Source organism: Schistocerca nitens, chromosome 4 (genome assembly GCF_023898315.1).
Source record: "Schistocerca nitens isolate TAMUIC-IGC-003100 chromosome 4, iqSchNite1.1, whole genome shotgun sequence".
NCBI lineage: Eukaryota > Metazoa > Arthropoda > Insecta > Orthoptera > Acrididae > Schistocerca > Schistocerca nitens.
Window position 1 is genome coordinate 284,100,286 of NC_064617.1, and position 24,131 is coordinate 284,124,416.

The 24,131-nt window shown below is 41.5% G+C and overlaps 1 protein-coding gene across 1 annotated transcript in view; it reads left to right on the top strand.

The window, feature by feature from the left end:
- Positions 1 to 24,131, top strand: part of LOC126252773 (nucleolar GTP-binding protein 1) — a 67,977-nt gene that overhangs the window by 13,311 nt on the left and 30,535 nt on the right. Inside the window, exons 3-5 of the mRNA XM_049953702.1 lie at positions 3,792 to 3,895; positions 6,080 to 6,163; positions 19,866 to 20,019. Of these exons, the coding sequence (XP_049809659.1) occupies positions 3,792 to 3,895; positions 6,080 to 6,163; positions 19,866 to 20,019 (342 nt within the window). The remainder of the gene's footprint in view (positions 1 to 3,791; positions 3,896 to 6,079; positions 6,164 to 19,865; positions 20,020 to 24,131) is intronic.

Sequence of the window (24,131 nt, forward strand, 5' to 3'; positions counted from 1 at the left end):
AGGTCTAAATTCAGTTGCAGGAAAAATGTAGACGTGGCGGTCAAACAGCAACTAGTACTTGTCTGGCGATCCATGGAAGTTTTAGTGAAAGTGTAAGGAAGAACCATGGAGCTTCTATGTTATTCTGTGCTACTTGTATCAGTGACCATTGTTATAATAATGAGAACAGTTGAGAAGGTACTATTGAGAAAAACTTTTGTGTTAGCCTTGTTGAAGAGAAGACGTGTATTATGGTTCATGTTGAGACTGGACATGGCGTTTAAGCCACCTTTCTCTTATATGTAAATTAGTTTTTTAAACGTTTGGAGACGAGATATGCTTACGAAGCAGTATATATTTATATGAAGAGTGAGATTTATAGTATGTCTGAAGTTCAAGTATATGTCGCTAGTTGAAGCAAATGAAATTGGTATGTCAAAATTCAGTGTCCTCTGTGATAAGATCTGCCTATGGTTGATGTTGGTCGGGAATATACTCTGAATGAAGGAGTGGTCAGCATAATTGTCCATTGTAACTCCTGATGATCACTAACTCTTTGGAGTCCATGCACAGGTCTAAGTATTGCTGAAGTGGAGATATACAGTATGGACTGTTTTAATGAAAGTGACTTGCGGAGGGAAATAGTCTTGCACTGTCTGTGCAATACAGTAGTTCGTTGGAATGCCGCCTGCCGGCAAGAGTAACACTTGTGGTGGAGGCATCCTGTGTTCCCAGCAATAACAAGCAATTTTGTTATTACTGTCATTGTGCCAAGGTGTAATATACCTTCACTCATGATGCATGTGATTTAAAGAGAGCACGCGTCCATACAGTTCACAGGGCTGCTCATAGAAGCCACTTGGGTCAGCCCCCTGGCGCACTCTGATGAGACACCAAAGGAACAGCATTATTTAAGCGATTACAAATGAGTGATCAGCCTATTCTTTATGCTGTATTATTGTTGTCCAGTAAATGTATTCAGTGCTATATACAAATTGTATCTTATGTGTTTCTCTGTAAAATATTGTGTTCCATATATCGTGTTTGTTCTTGCTATAACAGCCTGCTACCCAGACTCTGTTGTGGTCGTAGCTGGCCTGCGAATGTCTGTGCAGCAAGTGGGCAACACCTAGGGCCAGGCCACCCCCACAGGATGTAGGTGTGCTTGCCGTTGCTGTCCAATCATTGTGTTGGTGCTGTTGCTACAGTGGCAGTATGGTACTGGTGAACTTGCAAGGTTCCCATGGTAGTTGGGAGTCCATTCATTGGGTTGGTCAAAAATCAGAAATTGGATGTGGATTATGGTGTCAATTGCTTTAGACATTAAGAGTGGCAATCATGGCCAACTAGCATAGCCATAATACTAACATGTCAAAATACACAAACCAAGCAATGGGACATAACAATGATGTACTGTCAGAGTATGTATATGAGGTGGCTTTTTATGCAAACTGCATATAGTAGAATGAAATAAGCAGTAACATGTTACCTGCAAGGAGACAAACTGAAAGAAAGAGGAGGAGAAGAGAGAAGTAAACTGTAAAGTAACATGAAGTTAACTGTTCTAATGAGTTAGTGTGTAGTATAGAACAATTTTACAAATTTTTGTGGTATGTTTTGAGATAAAAATAATTGTATTGTGTGTAACATCCACCATTCACCTATTATTGAATACTCTCTTATTACATGTACACATTTTCGTGTGCTGCAGTTAAGCCTCACAGTGATTTGTGTGTGTGTGTGTGTGTGTGTGTGTGTGTGTGTGTGTGTTTACTATACCAGCTGCTACTCAAAATAGCTAAAAATTTTATTGTACTTGTCGAACTAGTAGCAGTACGATATTCTGCTGCTAGATGTCTTGAGGACTTGTCTTAGCTACTGTAGCATAAAGTTGTGTCATCTTTGGAGCATGCAGTTGTAAATTGTAGTGGTGCATGTCACAATGTGTTTCAGTGCTTCTGGGAATTGTAAAATGGATCACATGAATGAGCAATGGCTTTACATCAAATTCTGTTTCAAGTTGAAAAAAGCTGCAGCTGAAACCCACACTTGCTGACAGAGGCATTTAGTGAGAGTGCACCAAGTCATGCAAGAACATTCGAGTGGTTCAAGCACTTCAAGGAAGGCTGAGAATCTGCGAAAGATGACAAATACTCTGGGTGACTCATGCACAACACCAGAAATATCATGAATGTGCATGAGCTGATTCACGAAGACCAAAGGCAGAGAATTCACTGTTTGTAACAGACTTCGGCTGTCATATGATACTTGTCAACAAATGCTAGCCAATGAACTGAACACGAGATGAATTGCAGCAAAGTTTCTCTCTTGCCTTTTCAGTATCGACCAGTGAAACCTCAGGATTCAGATGTGCACTGAGCTGCAACAAAGAGTGGGAGTGTGTCCAAAATTCTTATCCAGAGTAATAACTGGTGATGAATCTTGGTTATATTGGTTTTATGACCCTGAAACAAAGCAGCTGTCATCACAATAGAAAATGCCATCTTCTCAGAGGCCAAAAAAGGCTTGACAACTTTGCAGCAACATGATGTCAGTGCCAATCATTTTTTTCAACATTTGGGGAACAGTGCATAGAGAGTTTGTTCCACTTGGTCAGACTGCTGATGGGTAGTTTTACTGTGCAGTTTTGAAGCGACTCAGGGAAAATGTTTTGTGCAAATGGCTGGAGTTGTGGAAAAAGAAAGGCTGGTTGGTTATACAGTGACAATTCACATGCGCACACTTTGTTCATTGTGAAGTAGTTCCTCCAGACCTAGTCCTGTGAGACTTCCGCCTGTTCCCAAAGATGAAAATTGCCTTGAAAGGGCGACATTTTGACTCAACTTAAGACATCCAAGTGGAATCAGAATGAGTCCTGCACACCTTTCACTCTACTGGTTTCCAGGAGTGCTTCCAAAAATGCAAACAATACTGAGATCATTGCATACATGCCCGAGATGACTACTATAGATGACAGAGGACATCAGTACTGTTTACAGTGAAATTCTCGGATATTTTGGGTAGCGCCTATTATTATTTAATTTATCCTGTAAATTATTCTGTACATGGTAAAGATCTACTACAGATTTAAATAAATTTTGTCAAAGCTAAATAATTATGTGATATTGGGATGCATGGTTTCTAATGGTAGAAACAGGGTTCAAGTCGGTGTTTGATATAAGTAATATATATTGCGTAGTTTCTGTGATTGTCAGCTATATTGAAGCCCATTTGCAACATATGGCATGTAATGTTCTTTGGTATCTCCTGCAAGTGGAGCTGTGATCTACAGGAAAGCCGTCAGGGGGAAAGCATGGGAGTCTGCTATTTTTTGACTTGCCCAATATTTGTGTTATTCTTCACTGGTGTTAAGTAATATTTTTGCCATGTTATTCTTCATTGGTGATACGTAATATTTTTGTCATGGTTTGCAATAAAACTGGTGTATTTCCCATAATGCATTGGATGAGAATGCACATTATGATAAGTACTGCCCAAAATCATTCGGTTTAGGAGGATCTGCTATGATGAATGTGCACTTCTTTTTGGAATGAAATGAGTTAGTCAGTTGTAAATGGCCATTAGCTGTGCATTACATCAGTTCTTTCCAGAATGATCCTAAGTAGTTTTTTATGCATCATCTCACATTCAGCACTGAGACATAAATGTGAGCTACATTCAGCCCGCTCATTGTTTTTTTATACTGTATTAAATACTGTTGCTTTGTTGGGAGATCTATTCCAGCACCATAACATGTCAAATTTTGCAGACCTGTATCTTTATCAGTTAGTTGTTTTTGTTTTATTTTTCAGGATATTCATCCTTTTTATGCTGATCTTATGAATGTTCTCTATGACAAAGATCATTACAAATTGGCACTGGGTCAGCTGAATATGGCGCGTCATCTTATTGACAAGTAAGATTAGCTTTTATTTATAATTTCCTAGAATAACTTGTGAGGTGAGACAATTAAAAGAGTAATGAGAATAAGAAGTGAAAACAAATAGATCAGCAAAAATTTCTTTTATAGAATTACACACTTAAGAGTATACCGGTATGTGCAATATAATGGAGATGCTTGATAGTCAAGCAGAAACATTAATACCAGAACTATATTCGCACAGGTGCACCTGTCTCCCCTAACTTGTGCTTTTCTCTCACCAGTGCTGTTTCTTCCTTTACCTATTCTCTTGCACTTAATGAAAAAAGATGAGTTGGCCACACACTTTTGAATTTAAATCTGCCCTCTTATTGATGCCTGGTCTTTGTAGAAATGTAAAGGACGCTCTCTTGTCAGCAAATAGGAGACATCACTGGAAAAGATAGATAGGATTTGCAACTGGTGAGTCCTCTTTTCTAAGGAGGTAATTGTCAGATGATAAAGGGGCCCTCACATGCTTAATATTTATTGAACAATAGTACTGTGTCAACACATTGTCTGAAAGTGGGAGGCCAAAAAGGTACGATACTATGGCACGTTATTTTTGCTTGAGGTGCATCAGTTAGAACTCTGCATTTGTAGCAAACTTGTCGGCACTTGGCAGTTTGGAATTTGTGTGTATTGCAATTGCAATCACTAAATGCCGCAAAAAGAAAAACAAAGGGAAGTGACAATGGGTGAAAAAGTGGCTTGGAAGGTGTTCTACACACAGTCACACTAATAGGCTGAAAAACACATGACCATACTACATGGTGCTAAGAGAACTTGCAGCATTTTCTGAGTCTGTTCATGTACTTGTCAGATTTCACTTTCCACAATGCTGGAAGTGATCAGTAAACCTGAAGAAAGTAAGATACATCACTGTAGAGGGCGGGTGAGTGGTTGGGTAAGTAGGTATTTATTTCTGCTATAAATAATTGAGGCTTCTGAAATGAACAAATAAGCAGTGATAGTGCCATTTCCCTGCACTTAAAGGATTTAGTTGAATGTTTCTATACCCAATTACTGAAGATCTATTAAATATGTAATCAAACTACTCACCTAAATGCACTTCAACAGATGATTTCGTTCATCTGTCTTTCATGATGTATTAATATCCATATCAGTTGTTCATGTCCGTATATCATGAAGTCTCGACGGGAACTATCTCTTATCGCAGAATACCACCTTTGCAAAGTGCAGTGTATGGAGTGAGCGTAAATATTTTTAAAGCTCTGCACTCACCTTCAGTATATTGCATGAACTGCTCTTTGCTAGTCAGTATTATTGTGCAGTACTGAATATTGTACAATAAATATTGAGTGTATGAGATGTCCCTTCATGGCCTATTCTAAAGGTCACTTCCTTCCATCCATGTAATTAGAATTACATAAGTCACAGTTAAATAGTTGGCTTTATTTTATCTGTCAAGCATTTTCACTATGATCATTTAATAGTGTACTTACAGGTTTTATGCCAAGTTGTTGTTTCCATTTCATTCATAAGATGGAAACACCAACTTGACAGATCACCCTAAAGCACACTGTTACTTGTCTTCATTGGTTTCAGCTTGCTGTTTGCCACTTGTGATGATTGTTCTTCCCAGACTCATTATTTTCCCCTCTTGTCAGTGAGAGGAAAGTATGCAGGGGAGATCTGCTTCCACCAAAATACCCATCCAAATGTCTGTATTGCCACTTTGGTAAAATCATAGCCCCTAATTCCTCCAGGTCTTGGCACTCAAAACTTCCTTGTACCCACACTTATGTTTTTTTTTAATTTTTGGATGTTAAGGAGAGTCGCGCCCCCCCCCCCCCCCCCCCCTGTAGTTTATTTCTTCTCTGCACTTGATGAGTTTCATTGCTCGCTCTCCATTAACATGTTGCATGCACTCCTCATCCCCCCTCACTCATTGTCATATGTGAATTGTAGGCGATACGTGTGTGAAGATGTATTATCTACAGAGTTTGAACATACTTATTTTGTTTAGAATATGAACATTTTTATTTTGTTTGTTTGGTTCCTTTGACAGTGGTGAATTTTAATCAGTTTTAGATGGTTTCGAACATTGTGGGTTAGTAAATGTATGCTAATAGGCTTCCAAACAGATGCTTTAATTTTTCGTTTTTACGTAACTACTTGGATGCCTGCATTCAGTACAAAAGTTTCTATTTTTTCCAGTGTTGCAAAGGATTATGTACGCCTGCTAAAATTTGGTGACTCGCTATACAGATGTAAGCAATTGAAACGTGCAGCATTGGGACGGTAAGGCTTATGAATTTTTACCATTTTCAAGAGCAATAAGTTCAATGTTCTCCTGTGAGCGCGAGAGAGAGAGAGAGAGAGAGAGAGAGAGAGAGAGAGAGAGAGAGAGAGAGAGAGTTATGCCTTACAAAATAACAGTAGAGTCCTACTTGAAATTTAAAAAGTTACAATATTACAATATAATGTAACAAGTGGGCTTGGTGTCAAGAGTTGTTGTTCTGTATCACACAAAATTGGAACCGTAGTAACATTTACGAGGGCAGTTCAATAAGTAATGCAACACATTTTTTTTCTGAAACAGGGGTTGTTTTATTCAGCATTGAAATACACCAGGTTATTCCCAAATCTTTTAGCTACACAACACTATTTTTCAACGTAATCTCCATTCAGTGGTACGGCCTTACGCCACCTTGAAATGAGGGCCTGTATGCCTGCACGGTACCATTCCACTGGTCGATGTCGGAGCCAACGTCGTACTGCATCAATAACTTCTTCATCATCCGCGTAGTGCCTCCCACGGATTGCGTCCTTCATTGGGCCAAACATATGGAAATCCGACGGTGCGAGATCGGGGCTGTAGGGTGCATGAGGAAGAACAGTCCACTGAAGTTTTGTGAGCTCCTCTCGGGTGCGAAGACTTGTGTGAGGTCTTGCGTTGTCATGAAGAAGGAGAAGTTCGTTCAGATTTTTGTGCCTACGAACACGCTGAAGTCGTTTCTTCAATTTCTGAAGAGTAGCACGATACACTTCAGAGTTGATCGTTTGACCATGGGGAAGGACATCGAACAGAATAACCCCTTCAGCGTCCCAGAAGACTGTAACCATGACTTTACCGGCTGAGGGTATGGCTTTAAACTTTTTCTTGGTAGGGGAGTGGATGTGGCGCCACTCAATTGATTGCCGTTTTGTTTCAGGTTCGAAGTGATAAACCCATGTTTCATCGCCTGTAACAATCTTTGACAAGAAATTGTCACCCTCACCCACATGACGAGCAAGCAATTCCGCACAGATGGTTCTCCTTTGCTCTTTATGGTGTTCGGTTAGACAACGAGGGACCCAGTGGGAACAAACCTTTGAATATCCCAACTGGTGAACAATTGTGACAGCACTACCAACAGAGATGTCAAGTTGAGCACTGAGTTGTTTGATGGTGATCCGTCGATCATCTCGAACGAGTGTGTTCGCACGCTCCGCCATTGCAGGAGTCACAGCTGTGCACGGCCGGCCCGCACGCGGGAGATCAGACAGTCTTGCTTGACCTTGCGGCGATGATGACACACGCTTTGCCCAACGACTCACCGTGCTTTTGTCCACTGCCAGATCACCGTAGACATTCTGCAAGCGCCTATGAATATGAGATGCCCTGGTTTTCCGCCAAAAGAAACTCGATCACTGCCCGTTGTTTGCAACGCACATCCGTTACAGACGCCATTTTAACAGCTCCGTACAGCGCTGCCACCTGTCGGAAGTCAATGAAACTATACGAGACGAAGCAGGAATGTTTGAAAATATTCCACAAGAAATTTCCGATTTTTTCAACCAAAATTGGCCGAGAAAAAAAATGTGTTGCATTACTTATTGAACTGCCCTCGTATATGTACATATATTCAAATATCTTATTCTCTTTTTATATTCTGACTGAGGCAACTTTGTTGATGTTTAGCATACTGGTTGTGCAGAGGCACTATAGTGGTATACTGTCTTCTTTCTTATGCAGTTGAACTGAACCTTTCAATATTGGATGTTGGCTTCATCTCGTAACTTAATGATTTGGCATTTGCAAACAGAAAGAGAACCAAACCCTTGTGATGCTCTCTTGTGCCTGCATTAGTTTTTGCACTGTAGGTTGCAATGACACCAATCTGTAGCCTAGTCTGAGGTCAAGTTTTGGGTAGAAGGTAACAGTTTGGTTGTGAGTCAGAAAATCGGTATTGATCATTTCTGATTATCCAGTTATGTAACATATGCAATAACAATTTTACTATTTGAATCTAACTTAACACCTCAAATGGAGGGAAGAAACTACATCTCACATTCCGTGATTATGGATATACAGGCAGCTACTCAAAAATATCTTGTAGGTAAGGTGCTGGACTGGAATTTGGGGTGATAGTTCAAATCTCGATTTGGACATTTGATTTAGGTTTTATATGATTTCCTTAAGTTGTGTAATTTCCTTTGAAAAAGTTCTAGCTGATTCCCCACCCCAAACTTAGGTTGTACTTTGTTTCTTGTGACTTCATTGTCAATGGGTTGTGAAATTCTAATCTTTCTTCTTTCCTCAGAAGTATCTCAAGTATTATATAATTAAAATTACCCCAAGCTGTATTGATTTGCAAGGAAAGATTTTTGTCCTTTACAGTGTGATGTGTACCTGTCAGATTTCCAACATTCTTCTTTTAGTCAGTCAGTTACATGTTCCATAGATCATTTGGATGATTCTTTCATCGAATGATGTGTAACAAGTTAATTTACAGGGTATGTATGTGTTATTAGTAGAGACTGGATTATATGCATGAAAAGTGTCGAAATGTGCAGGATCGAATAATAATAATAATAATAAAAAAAACATAGTTACTGCAGGCATTATATCTCAAATTTGTGAACCTGTGCATATCAGTTATGAGGAGGAGTGCTGGCCAATTATTGTTTAAAATGTTTTCAAATTTTTCTTTAAGTTTTCTTGGGAATATCTCCGTCAATGAGGAGTTCACTACAATAGTTTTATTCATTAACTGAATAGATTCATTCAATGCCAAACCTTGAGTTTCAAGCTTTGTAACACTTGCAGTTATATGGGAAAAATGAGTGCTAAACACAGCAGTATCTTTTTTAGTACCAGAATCATTAAAAACCACCTTGCTCTGGCAAACTCCCAAAGCCTGTGCACTATTGAAATTGTTTACTACTCCTCTAATGCCCTCAAAATGTTCATTTGTAAAACAATACAGCTTCGACCCACATACCCCAACGGATTACTACTGGTTCAGGAGGTAAAGGCACATCTAGTAGTTTTTCTTTGTAGGTCTTGGTGTGAGCAGGAGCTTTTAAATATACTTTCTTTGTGGAGGAAATCAGTTTATTTACATTTACAAATGTGGAATGTACTTCTTCAGCAAGGCGATGTACTCCATGAGCAAAGCATGTTACATGAATCAAATTGGGATAAAACACTCGCAGGGGAGGGCTTTTCCTGCTTTGATCATATAGGGAGCAGCATCTGAAATAAACGCAAACACCCTTTCATCTGCAGAAGATTCTGGAAATATTTTTCTAATACCCTTTATGACAAATCTGGTGATCATAGAATCATTTACTTTTTCAAGTTCCTTACTGGCTGCTAAATAGGAAGGAGGCTCTTCTTTTAGAGCACCAATAATTAAAGTTCCAATTTAACAGGCCAAGTGTCTGTAGTTTTGTCAACTGAAATCCAGATAATGCCATCCTGGAGTTCATTGTGTATTTCTTCTAGAATATTTACGTATGTTGTTAGTATGTAATTTTTACACAATGTTGATTCATCTGGTATATTTGGATTTAAGCAATATTTGTGCAGGAAGCCTTTGAGGATAGGATTTGTAAGTTTGTGAAGAGGAATATTGCTTGCAGTGAATACTTCATGTAGATCCATGTTAAAGCAACTCTTTTGGTTGACTTTGGACAAATCCCTGCTATTGCAACTTGATGTTGTCAGAAGTTTTTGTGATCCATTCATCTGCATTCCTGCAATATGAAGACTTGTCTGGACATGCTGGCCTATTTGAAACTTTTTTTTGCATTTAATGTTGCTCTCACAAACTCAACAACATAAAACAATTCTGTCATATGTAAATGTTCCATGATGGTCAGCTATCCATGAACCGGCGTTTCTTTTTTTCAGGCGGCATGGTGCACAACATGTTCCACACTTCGTCGTAAACACGTTCAACTGTGTACAAGTAAATAGAAAGCTAAACTGATACAGTGCATGTGCGAGTAAAAACTTGCATAGTTTAATTTAATTGTTGTCAACACGACGGTATGACAGCGGAGGGGATTAATTGGGGGTGCCGGTGCAGGAGCATTGACTCTGTCTGCCTGTTCCTGTTAGTCTTCTGTAATGATTTCGCTAGGCAGTGGCCTCTTGGTTAGTGATTGCATGCAGTTCCTGGTCGCGGTCAATCTGTGAGACATCAAAACTAGATCAAGCTAGAGCCGCCCGTCTAAATTTTTAAAATATTGCAAACATTGTGTGTGTGTCAGGTCGATAGACACACAAACACACACACACACACTCAAAATTCAAGCTTTCGCAACAAACTGTTGCCTCATCAGGAAAGAGGGAAGGAGAGGGAAAGACGAAAGGATGTGGGTTTTAAGGGAGAAGGTAAGGAGTCATTCCAATCCCGGGAGCGGAAAGACTTACCTTAGGGGGAAAAAAGGACGGGTATACACTCGCGCGCGCGCACACACACACACACACACACACACACACACACACACACACACACACACACACATATCCATCCACCAAGGTGTGCGCGAGTGTATACCCGTCCTTTTTTCCCCCTAAGGTAAGTCTTTCCGCTCCCGGGATTGGAATGACTCCTTACCTTCTCCCTTAAAACCCACATCCTTTCGTCTTTCCCTCTCCTTCCCTCTTTCCTGATGAGGCAACAGTTTGTTGCGAAAGCTTGAATTTTGTGTGTATGTTTGTGTTCGTTTGTGTGTCTGTCGACCTGCCAGGACTTTCATTTGGTAAGTCACATCATCTTTGTTTTAAGATATATTTTTCCTACGTGGAATGTTTCCCTCTATTATAACCATATATATATATATATATATATATATATATATATATATATATATATATATATATATATATATATATATATTGATGTGACTTACCGAACGAAAGCGCTGGCAGGTCGATAGACACACACACACACACACACACACACACACAAAATTCAAGCTTTCGCAACAAACTGTTGCCTCAACAGGAGAGAGGGAAGGAGAGGGAAAGACGAAAGGATGTGGGTTTTAAGGGAGAGGGTAAGGAGTCATTCCAATCCCGGGAGCGGAAAGACTTACCTTAGGGGGAAAAAAGGACAGGTATACACTCGCGCACACACACATATCCATCCACACATATACAGACACAAGCAGGCATCTCACAGGTCTGGCAGGTCGATAGACACACAAACAAACACAAACATACACACAAAATTCAAGCTTTCGCAACAAACTGTTGCCTCATCAGGAAAGAGGGGAAGGAGAGGGAAAGACGAAAGGATGTGGGTTTTAAGGGAGAGGGTATGGAGTCATTCCAATCCCGGGAGCGGAAAGACTTACCTTAGGGGGAAAAAAGGACAGGTATACACTCGCACACACACGCACATATCCATCCACACATATACAGACACCTTCCGGGTTACAGGACTGGAGTAGGTGGTGGTGGGAGGGTGCATGGGACAGAATGTGTCTGTATATGTGTGGATGGATATGTGCGTGTGTGCATGGCAAGAGATGTCAGTCGAGACGGAAGTGAAGAGGCAAAGATGATGTTGAATGACAGGTGAGGTATGAGTGGCGGCAACTTGAAATTAGCGGAGATTGAGGCCTGGTGGGTAACGGCAAGAGAGGATATATTGAAGAGCAAGTTCCCATCTCCGGAGTTCTGACAGGTTGGTGTTAGTGGGAAGTATCCAGATAACCCGGCCGGTTTAACACTGTGCCAAGATGTGCTGGCCGTGCACCAAGGCATGTTTAGCCACAGGGTGATCCTCATTACCAGCAAACACTGTCTGCCTGTGTCCATTCATGCGAATGGACAGTTTGTTGCTGGTCATTCCCACATAGAAAGCTTCGCAGTGTAGGCAGGTCAGTTGGTAAATCACATGGGTGCTTTCACAGGTGGCTCTGTCTTTGATCATGTACACCTTCCGGGTTACAGGACTGGAGTAGGTGGTGGGAGGGTGCATGGGACAGGTTTTACACTGGGTGCAGTTACAAGGGTAGGAACCAGAGGGTAGGGAAGGTGGTTTGGGGATTTCATAGGGATGAATCAAGAGGTTACAAAGGTTAGGTGGACTGCGGAAAGACACTCTTGGTGGAGTGGGGAGGATTTCATGAAGGATGATCTCATTTCAGGGCAGAATTTGAGGAAGTCGTATCCCTGCTGGAGAGCCACATTCAGAATCTGATCCAGTCCCGGAAAGTATCCTGTCACAAGTGGGGCACTTTTGTGGTTCTTCTGTGGGAGGTTCTGGGTTTGAGAGGATGAGGAAGTGGCTCTGGTTATTTGTTTCTCTACCAGGTCGGGAGGGTAGTTGCGGGATGCGAAAGCTGTTGTCAGGTTGTTGGTGTAATGCTTCAGGGATTCCGGACTGGAGCAGATTCGTTTGCCACGAAGACCTAGGCTGTAGGGAAGGGACCGTTTGATGTGGAATGGGTGGCAGCTGTCGTAATGGAGGTACTGTTGCTTGTTGGTGGGTTTGATGTGGACGGACGTGTGAAGCTGGCCATTGGACAGGTGGAGGTCAACATCAAGGAAAGTGGCATGGGATTTGGAGTAGGACCAGGTGAATCTGATGGAACCAAAGGAGTTGAGGTTGGAGAGGAAATTCTGGAGTTCTTCTTCACTGTGATTCCAGATCATGAAGATGTCATCAATAAATCTGTACCAAACTTTGGGTTGGCAGGCCTGGGTAACCAAGAAGGCTTCCTCTAAGCGACCCATGAATAGGTTGGCGTACGAAGGGACCATCCTGGTACCCATGGCTGTTCCCTTTAATTGTTGGTATGTCTGGCCTTCGAAAGTGAAGAAGTTGTGGGTCAGGATGAAACTGGCTAAGGTAATGAGGAAAGAGGTTTTAGGTAGGGTGGCAGGTGATCGGCGTGAAAGGAAGTGCTCCATTGCAGCGAGGCCCTGGACGTGCGGGATATTTGTGTATAAGGAAGTGGCATCAATGGTTACAAGGATGGTTTCTGGGGGTAACGGATTGGCTAAGGATTCCAGGCGTTCGAGAAAGTGGTTGGTGTCTTTGATGAAGGATGGGAGACTGCACGTAATGGGTTGAAGGTTTTGATCTACGTAGGCAGAGATACGTTCTGTGGGGGCTTGGTAACCAGCTACAATGGGGCGGCCGGGATGATTGGGTTTGTGAATTTTAGGAAGAAGGTAGAAGGTAGGGGTGCGGGGTGTCGGTGGGGTCAGGAGGTTGATGGAGTCAGGTGAAAGGTTTTGTAGGGGGCCCAAGGTTCTGAGGATTCCTTGAAGCTCCGCCTGGACATCAGGAATGGGATTACCTTGGCAGACTTTGTATGTAGTGTGGTACTTGATCGTCGGGAGTATGTGGCTGAGGGACTGCGTCAGCTTTCAGACAACACTACATACAAAGTTTGCCAAGGTAATCCCATTCCTGATGTCCAGGCGGAGCTTCAAGGAATCCTCAGAACCTTGGGCCCCCTGCAAAGCCTTTCACCTGACTTCATCAACCTCCTGACCCCACCGACACCCCGCACCCCTACCTTCTACCTACTTCCTAAAATTCACAAACCCAATCATTCCGGCTGCCCCATTGTAGCTGATTACCAAGCCCCCACAGAACTCTGCCTACGTAGGTTAACACCTTCAACAACCCAATGCATGCAGGCTCCCATCCTTCATGAAAGACACCAACCACTTTCTCGAACACCTGGAACCATTACCCAATCTGTTACCCCCGGAAAGCATCCTTGTAACCATTGATGGCACTTCCTTATACACAAATATTCCGCACGTCCAGGGCCTCGCTGCGATGGAGCACTTCCTTTCACGCCGATCACCTGCCACCCTACCTAAAACCTCTTTCCTCATTACCTTTGCCAGTTTCATCCTGACTCACAACTTCTTCACTTTCGAAGGCCAGACATACCAACAATTAAAGGGAATAGCCATGGGTACCAGGATGTCCGCCTCGTACGCCAACCTATTTATGGGTCACTTAGAGGAAACCTTCTTGGTTACGCAGGCCTGCTAACCCAAAGTTTGGTACAGATTTATTGATGACATCTTCATGATCTGGACTCACAGTGAAGAAGAACTCTAGAATTTTCTCTCCAACCTCAACTCCTTTGGTTCCATCAGATTCACCTGGTCCTACCCCAAATCCCATGCCACTTTCCTTGACGTTGACCTCCATCTGTCCAATGGCCAGCTTCACACATTCGTCCACATCAAACCCACCAACCAGCCACAGTACCTCCATTATGACAGCTACCACCCATTCCATATCAAACGGTCCCTTCCCTACAGCCTAGGTCTTCATGGTAAACGAATCTGCTCCAGTCCGGAATCCCTGAACCATTACACCAATAACCTGAAAACAGCTTTCGCATCCCGCAACTACCCTCCCGACCTGGTAGAGAAGCAAATAACCAGAGCCACTTCCCTATCCCCTCAAACCCAGAACCTCCCACAGAAGAACCCCAAAAGTGCCCCCTTGTGACAGGATACTTTCCGGGACTGGATCAGACTCTGAATGTGGCTCTCCAGCAGGGATACGACTTCCTCAATTTCTGCCCTGAAATGAGATTATCCTTCATGAAATCCTCCCCACTCCACCAAGAGTGTCTTTCCGCAGTCCAGCTAACCTTTGTAACCTCTTGAATCATCCCTATGAAATCCCCAAACCACCTTCCCTACCCTCTGGTTCCTACCCTTGTAACTGCACCCAGTGTAAAACCTGTCCCATGCACCCTCCCACCACCTACTCCAGTCCTGTAACCCGGAAGGTGTACATGATCAAAGACAGAGCCACCTGTGAAAGCACCCATGTGATTTACCAACTGACCTGCCTACACTGCGAAGCTTTCTATGTGGGAATGACCAGCAACAAACTGTCCATTCGCATGAATGGACACAGGCAGACAGTGTTTGTTGGTAATGAGGATCACCCTGTGGCTAAACATGCCTTGGTGCACGGCCAGCACATCTTGGCACAGTGTTAAACCGGCCGGGTTATCTGGATACTTCCCACTAACACCAACCTATCAGAACTCCGGAGATGGGAACTTGCCCTTCAATATATCCTCTCTTCCCGTTACCCACCAGGCCTCAACCTCTGCTAATTTCAAGTTGCCACCACTCATACCTCACCTATCATTCAACAACATCTTTGCCTCTGTACTTCCGCCTCGACTGACATCTCTGCCCAAAGTCTTTGCCTTTATATATGTCTGCTTGTGTCTGGATATGAACGGATGGATATGTGTTGGCCCCGCAGATTCCTTCCCTCAGTAGCTCCTTCTGCTATTGTTCCAATGATGATGTCGTGTTGTAGGATGTGGCCTACAAGTTTGTCTCTTCTTGTTTGGATGTGCCTCCACAGAGATAGAATTTCCTGTACTCTTCTAAGCACCTCTTCATTTGTTACTTTGTCTCTTCAGCTGATCTTCATCATCCTTCTATAGCACCACATCTCCAGGGCCTCTAGCCGTCTTCTCTCTTCTCTTCCAATCGTCCAAGTTTCACATCTGTATAGGGCCAAACTTCAAACGAAACCTTTCATGATACGTTTCCTTATTTTCAGACTGATGTTGTTGCTGGTGGGTAAGTTCCTTCTCTGATTAAATGCAATTTTGGCCTTTTGTATTCTGGTTGCAATTTCTTTCTGGCTTCTACCATCTCTTGTGATTTTGCTTCCCAGGAGAGTAAATTCCTCTATCACTTCCAGCTCCTCTCTTCCAATTCTTATTCTCAAAGGTTCGTATTCTGCTCCTGTACTGCATACCATCACTTTAGTCTTTTTCTTGTTTACTGTCATTCCATACTGATGGCATAGAATTTTTTCCATTGTTTTGAGCACATCCTGTAGATCTTCTTTTGTCTCTGTGACTATAGCAATATCATCTGCATAATGTAGATGTCTATCTTCTGCCCAATAATTTTGATCCCCACCTCAGTAGTTTCTCGAACTCGGTGTATAGCTTCCTGGATGTAAGCATTGAATATAAGAGGAAAGAGAGCACATCCTTGCCATACCCCTTTGCTTCTTGTTCATGATGACAGTTCCTAATCACTGCCACCTCATTCTTATAGAAGCTGAGTATCACATGGATGTCTTTGTACTTTATTCCACTTTTCCTCAGCACTCTGAACATCTCTTGCCAGATAACATTATCAAATGCCTTTTCCATGTCTACAAAGGCAATATAAGTTGGTTAATTTTTCTGTAATTGCTTTTCGATAATGAGTCTCAGTGCCAGAATCACCTCTCTTTTTCCCAATCCCCTTCTGAAGCCAAACTGGTCTTCACCCAGCATATCTTCCACCTTCTTTTCAATTCTCTTCAGAACTATTTTTATGAGAATTTTTGATGCATGTGATGTTAGGCTTAGAGTTCGGTACTGTTTGCATTTTGTAGCTGCTGCCTTCTTTGGTATAGGAACAATGATACATTTCTGGAAGTCTGTCGGTATCTCTCCTGTGTTATAGATGGACCTGATAAGTTTAAGCAGCATCATTTTCATGCTATCACCAGTATTCTTTATTAGTTCTGCAGTGATGTCATCAATACCTGTTGCTTTGTTGTCCCGTAGTTGTTTTAGAGCTCTGTCAAATTCTTCTTGTAGAATCTTATCTCTCTTGTCTTCGTCTACTTGCTCTTCTCTTCCTATTACTTCCTCTGAAAGAGGTGTTCCAGCATACAACTCCTCTATGTATTCTTTCCATCTTTTCACCATGTCTTTACCAAAAAGCATTATCCCCTCTTTATTTTTTATTCTGCCTGAGAGTGTTGTTTTACGTTTGTTAAAAAATTGATTTACTGTTCTGTAGGTTAAATCAGTTCTTCCGTTTTGCGTATTTTCTTCCACTTCTGTGCACATTTCTTCAAGAAAATTTTCTTTTGCTTTCCTAGCTTCTCTATTAACTAAATTCTTTAGTCTTCTGTATTCAACTTTTCCTTTTTCATCAGTTGCATTTTTGTATAATCTCCTGTTTTCTATAAGCTCAATAATATCTGCTGTAATGTATTTCCTCTTGTTTTTGGGTTCAGTTCTTCCAACTATATTTTCCGCTGCTTTGTATATACCAGATTTAATTTGATCCCACTCTTCATTTACTCCAACATGTTGAAAAATCTTAGCTAGGTTATGTGTTTCATGAGCATAGCGCTTTGCCAGTCCCTCAGTTTTCAGTTCTTCTAGTTCCAATTTAAGTTTTACTGGCTTCTTCTTCAAACGTTTGAATCTCAATGAACTTTTCATCAGGACCAGGTTAAGATCACTGCCTATGTCTGCAGATGGATAGCTCCTGCAATCTTTTAGCTGGTACCTAAAACATGCTTTCACTAGAATGTAATCAATCTGTTGTCTCCTCAGGTCTCCAGGGGCATTCCATGTGTATCTTCTTCGTTTTTGATGTTGGAAAAGTGTGTTTGCAACAACTAATTGGTTCCTCAAGCAGAACTCGATAAGCCAATCTCCTCCTCCATTCCTTCTTCCAAGTCCATATTTGCCAACAATTCCTTCCTCCGGTTCTTCACCCACAATAGTGTTCCAGTCCCCCATGGCAATCAGGTTTTCATCTCCCTTAATATTTCTCATCGCATTACTTATTTCTTCATATATTTCATCAATGACTGCATCTTCTTCTTTGGATGTGGGCATGTGTATTTGTATTATCAGTGTCCTTTGGTTTAGTTTCAAGTTTGACTGGTATTATTCGAAAGCTATATTGCACATTTCCCTTGACACATGAGCCATAGTTCTTCCTCAAAATTATTCCAATTCCTCCCATTCCTGCTGTATCTTGGTCAGTTTCGGTGTGAATGAATGACTGTATTCCCCAGACCAGAAATCACCTGGCTGGGGCCATCTCATCTCCGATATGCCTAGGATATCGATTTCCAGTCATTCCAGTGTTCTCATTCCAAGTGGCTATGTTAAAATTGGAATTCTTTTCCTTCACATTGTCTGTGTCCTTTGCAGTCCCCACCCAGAGATCCGATTGGGGGACTATTTTATCTCTGAAAAATTTTACAGAAGATACTGACATGGTTTACTGCTGATACTTGGGATAACCGTAGTTCTTTAATGTGGTGGTTTTCCCGTTGCCTTCCACGTCCTATGCCGTTGACCATCACCTGGTTCTTCTGCCTTTGAAGACGATTTCTCATTTCATCATTCCTGTCCAGCGAATGCTGGGGTGATGACTTATCCCGGTCATCCCTCGGTCCCTGTCTACGTTAGCCATCACATGAAGCGAGGTTTGCCATTCTCTACCGCATGGAGGTGTAGATCAGGAGTTTCCCTTCATTGGGTCTAGGACCTTAACAGCATTTCCTAGTCCCCTCCAGTACTTTAGAGAGCTGGAATTTATTGTGGTAAAATGGGTGCCATCCTTCTAATTTGACGTCAGAACTTTATAATACAGGTCGTTTTTAGACACAGCTCATACTCTTTAATAGAGGATTTTTTTTTCCTTTCTATCAAGTTCTTGTAGCTACTATAAATCAGACCATCTTCAGTCATATGAGAATTTATAAGTTAAACATTCCAATGTCATTTATTAATTAATTATTTATTAATTATTTGTTAATTTGATATCATATAAAGAATAACTTCCTAGAGGTTGGGAACAGGAACTGAAAGTGCAAAATGCTATTGATATGAATTGAAGGGTCGATTGTACATGTTTCTAAGAAATCAGTCATTAACTTTTAGCAATAAAACCACTCACATCTAGTGTTTTCAGTGCACTTGTAAACACAGTTTCACTCTCCTGTATGTGAGTAAAAGGGATATGTGAAGTAAACTTCATCACTACTGGGCCAGGTAGTGCAGAATTAGTTCTTTATTCGAAATTGTGTAGATGCTTACTAATCTGGTGATTCCTTGCACACATTGGTGCTGTATTAGCAGAAGTACCAGATTTTTTAATGTTTCTTAAATGTAGTGTAGACACATAGGGATTATACTTTATTAAATCCAAAGATATTCATTTTCATGTAAAATTTAGTCCTTGAGTATGCACATATACTGTAGTATCATTCATTATGAAAAATGTCGCGAATTTTTAGTTGTCACAATGATGAAATGTGATGGTATTATGCTTTATCACATAATGGTTTTACAAGCATTACATTGGTATTGCATGTTTCTGAGTGTTGGATAATGTGCTTAAGATGTCTGCAGCTTCAGCACCAGCAATGCGAGATATTTCATATGTTCTATCCTCCTGTGTTCTCTTCCTCATAACGTTCCTTTAAGATTTTGATTATCTCTTCGTCTGTTAAATTTTGTCATAAATAGTTGCTCGTCCAACATTGTACTCAACAGCAATGTCTTACTACGAAGAATCTCAGTTCTACTTATCTCTAATTTTGAGTTTCTGCTTGAGGTGTAGTGTAATGTGTTTTCTTTCAGAAGCCATGATTTTGAAAGGTTCAAACTTGTATAGCATTGTTTAACAATGTGAGTAACTAACAACATCGCTGTGCACAAGAGTTCATTTGTGTCTGCTTCTTTCCCGCTTCAGCGAATGGAGGCTTGATGTGGGCCGGATTACTGAGAAGTCAGACTACCAATGGGTGGATTGGCGAGAGTTTACTATATAAGACTTTCCACTTTATTGTAAAGATTATATTGTTACTTGGTTATAGTTCTTTTCTGTTTGTGGGATATTGATGTGTTACATCTGTTTTACATGTAATTCAACTTATATTTCTTCTTTTAGTATGGCAACCATTATGAAACGACAAGGTCCAAACCTGCTATATTTGGAACAAGTGAGACAACACTTGGCAAGGTTACCTTCTATTGATCCGTTTACAAGAACAATCATAATTTGTGGTTTTCCAAACGTTGGAAAATCCAGCTTTATTAACAAGGTAAGTGTATTTTGGAAACAAAAAGCATATGTATTTTGAAAAAATAGAAGTCATAATTTTGAAAGATCCTTGTTGCATGATGATAATATCAAACGAACAATTTCCAGTCTGTGTTGTGTCAGTAACTATGTGTTTACTCTGTTGTTCTGTGTTTCATTGTTATTGCTTGCTTGCTTACTTACTTTCAAGATCCAGGAGTGTCTCCAATTTTTGTCCACATTTATTTTATTAAATAAATGTTTTTTTTTTTAATGTAAAAAAGCTTTTATAGCCTAGATCATAATTCTAATTGTACAGTCAAAGCAAGATGACTAGCTTTGTCTGCTGTCTACGACCTTCTTTAGATTGTTCAAATCATAAAAAGAATTGGAATATTCATTGAACAACCCACATTCATGCGATGATGTGCATTTTTATTATGAGCCAACAACACCAAGAAAGTATGTAGTTACAAGCTTTATCGCAAAAGAGGTTGTAAACCATAATGTTGCAAGTTGCAGGCAATAAAGAGGGATAATGCCCAATTGTGTTAGTAAAAATTGCATCAAATGCACATTATTTGCAAATCTTCATTTCTTTTTGACCAAATGTTCATATCAAGAATTTCATTTCACAGGCTGTTAGCCTTTTCCAATCTCTTGCCTTTATTGCCCTGGCTTCACTGCCATAGCACAGCACCGGTCTTGCTAAGGTTTTATAAAGTCGTATTCCGGTGTGTGCTGAAATAGCGAAGGTTTTATTACATTATTAATAACGCCCTTTGGTTTTGTATACCTGGTGGGTTTTGCAGCTAGGTTTGTTTCTTCCAGGAAGGCTAGTTCATAGGCTAAATATATGAATGTGACCACTCTTTCTAGAATTCTATTTTTCAAACATAGTAATCTGTAATGGGTATTTTCCGCAGAAGGCCATAGATTTTTTTTTTGTATTGGTGTTCAAACTGTTTTCCTCAGATATAACCTGTCAGTTGTCTACAGAGTGCTGCAAGCCACCCATGGAGATGCTACAAAAGCTAAATCATATGCGAAAAGTAAACCAATTAGCTTTATGTTTCTGTTGACTTGAATGAAGCTGCTGGCATTGTCTCAACTCTTGGATCATTTTAAACAACAATGCCGAAAGGCCATATCCCTGTTGCTACTACTGCATGTATTTTGCCCCATTGTGATAATCTGTCCTCTTCCTTGACACTGATTAAATTCATTCTACAAATCGTGCATGTATTATTGATAAGATGGTGGGGAACATGATCATCTGCCGGAATATGTAACAGTTTGTTTTTATTAACTTTATCAAAAGCTTTTTTGAAGTTAACAAAGGCAATTTGTGTTTCTAGATTTTTTCTATTAGCAAATTTAGTGGAAAAACGGCCATCACAGCATGATCTTCCTTTACAGACATTTTGCTCCGCACCTATGTTGGGTTCGTAGTGTCTGTACAATTTGTTTTTGACGTTGTTGGCAAAAATTTTATGTGCTAGATTCAATAAACTTATTCCACTGTAGCTATCATAATTTTTCAGGTCTCCTTTATGAAGATAGGAATAACAGTTCATTTAGTCTAGTTCTCAGCTATATCATCTCCTGACCACATCATATTTAAGTAGTTAATGAATCTGTCTATAAATGACTTGCTTGCATATTTAAACAGCTCTAGATTGATTGAATTTTCTTTTTTATTTTGCTTAATACTTCTCTAAGTTCACACTTAGAGATGGTTTCTCTTGAATAATTCCCTGTGAGTTGGATTGTAAGAGGCTCTGATGTTTGAGACCATAGGTTCTGAAAATACTGCAACCATTTAGGCAAAGAGATGGGATTTTTTCACATGCTTTATTGTCTCACTGTTTAGCTTTTTAAGCGCTGGAATAACAATAATATTGTGAAAAGAATAGATAGCTATTTATCTTCCTGTTTCCTTGTCAATAGATGTTTTATAAATGTATGTATATATTTTCCCTTGAAAATAAATATTGTTTGGAAAGTCTGTATGATAGTTGTCTGTTTGAGTTGTTCGACGGATGGCACTGTGACGCAAAAGTTCAATGGAAACGAAATACATTTTGCAGTAGCATCAGCTGGTACTTTTCTTTCACCCTTATTCAATAACTGTTTCTAAAATGTGCCTGCTGATGCACATGCTGCAATGTATGTGCATATTGGTCTTTAGTATGAGTTTTCACACGTCTCCAAAGATGTGATGCTTTGAGGCAAGCATTGAGCTCATCAGCTGGTGTTGATGTAGGTATCATTGGAAGAGTTTGTCACCAGATAATAAAATGAGAGCACCACTGAACAGTGGTCGTATAAATGCACATATGCTGTTTCAAATGCTTTTGCCAGTATGGCATGCATGCCACCTACTGTAAGGTGATTGCACTACACTTATAACCTTCACACAAGTGAAAGCAATTGGTTGACAGTTTTATTGCAATTGCATGCATTGTATGGCAGTGCACAAAATATGAACAAACGAACAAACAAATGCAGTGTTTTTTTTAGTCTGAAAATCTGGTAAGGGTGTTGCTGGGAGGAAATATTATTTGTCAGCACAACCTTCCCTGCAACACCCTTGGAACCTAAGCTTTTCAGGCTATTTCTGACTACCCTGTAGAGTCCAACAACACATTATGCAAGAAAAAAGTGTGGTTGCTATATATGACATCTGTGCAGTAAGTGCTGTAGCCAAGTGGACCTTATAATGAATTGCAGATGCCATACAAAGTAAACTGTGCCCTCAGATCAATCTCATATTTTATTAATCTCATTTGCCATAAAATACAGTATTCATATTAAGTAGAAGTTTTCATGCTACTACACTCCTGGAAATGGAAAAAAGAACACATTGACACCGGTGTGTCAGACCCACCATACTTGCTCCGGACACTGCGAGAGGGCTGTACAAGCAATGATCACACGCACGGCACAGCGGACACACCAGGAACCGCGGTGTTGGCCGTCGAATGGCGCTAGCTGCGCAGCATTTGTGCACCGCCGCTGTCAGTGTCAGCCAGTTTGCCGTGGCATACGGAGCTCCATCGCAGTCTTTAACACTGGTAGCATGCCGTGACAGCGTGGACGTGAACCGTATGTGCAGTTGACGGACTTTGAGCGAGGGCGTATAGTGGGCATGCGGGAGGCCGGGTGGACGTACCGCCGAATTGCTCAACACGTGGGGCGTGAGGTCTCCACAGTACATCGATTTTGTCGCCAGTGGTCGACGGAAGGTGCACGTGCCCGTCGACCTGGGACCGGACCGCAGTGACGCACGGATGCACGCCAAGACCGTAGGATCCTACGCAGTGCCGTAGGGGACCGCACCGCCACTTCCCAGCAAATTAGGGACACTGTTGCTCCTGGGGTATCGGCGAGGACCATTCGCAACCGTCTCCATGAAGCTGGGCTACGGTCCCGCACACCGTTAGGCCGTCTTCCGCTCACGCCCCAACATCGTGCAGCCCGCCTCCAGTGGTGTCGCGACAGGCGTGAATGGAGGGACGAATGGAGACGTGTCGTCTTCAGCGATGAGAGTCGCTTCTGCCTTGGTGCCAATGATGGTCGTATGCGTGTTTGGCGCCGTGCAGGTGAGCGCCACAATCAGGACTGCATACGACCGAGGCACACAGGGCCAACACCCGGCATCATGGTGTGGGGAGCGATCTCCTACACTGGCCGTACACCACTGGTGATCGTCGAGGGGACACTGAATAGTGCACGGTACATCCAAACCGTCATCGAACCCATTGTTCTACCATTCCTAGACTGGCAAGGGAACTTGCTGTTCCAACAGGACAATGCACGTCCGCATGTATCCCGTGCCACCCAACGTGCTCTAGAAGGTGTAAGTCAACTACCCTGGCCAGCAAGATCTCCGGATCTGTCCCCCATTGAGCATGTTTGGGACTGGATGAAGCGTCGTCTCACGCGGTCTGCACGTCCAGCACGAACGCTGGTCCAACTGAGGCGCCAGGTGGAAATGGCATGGCAAGCCGTTCCACAGGACTACATCCAGCATCTCTACGATCGTCTCCATGGGAGAATAGCAGCCTGCATTGCTGCGAAAGGTGGATATACACTGTACTAGTGCCGACATTGTGCATGCTCTGTTGCCTG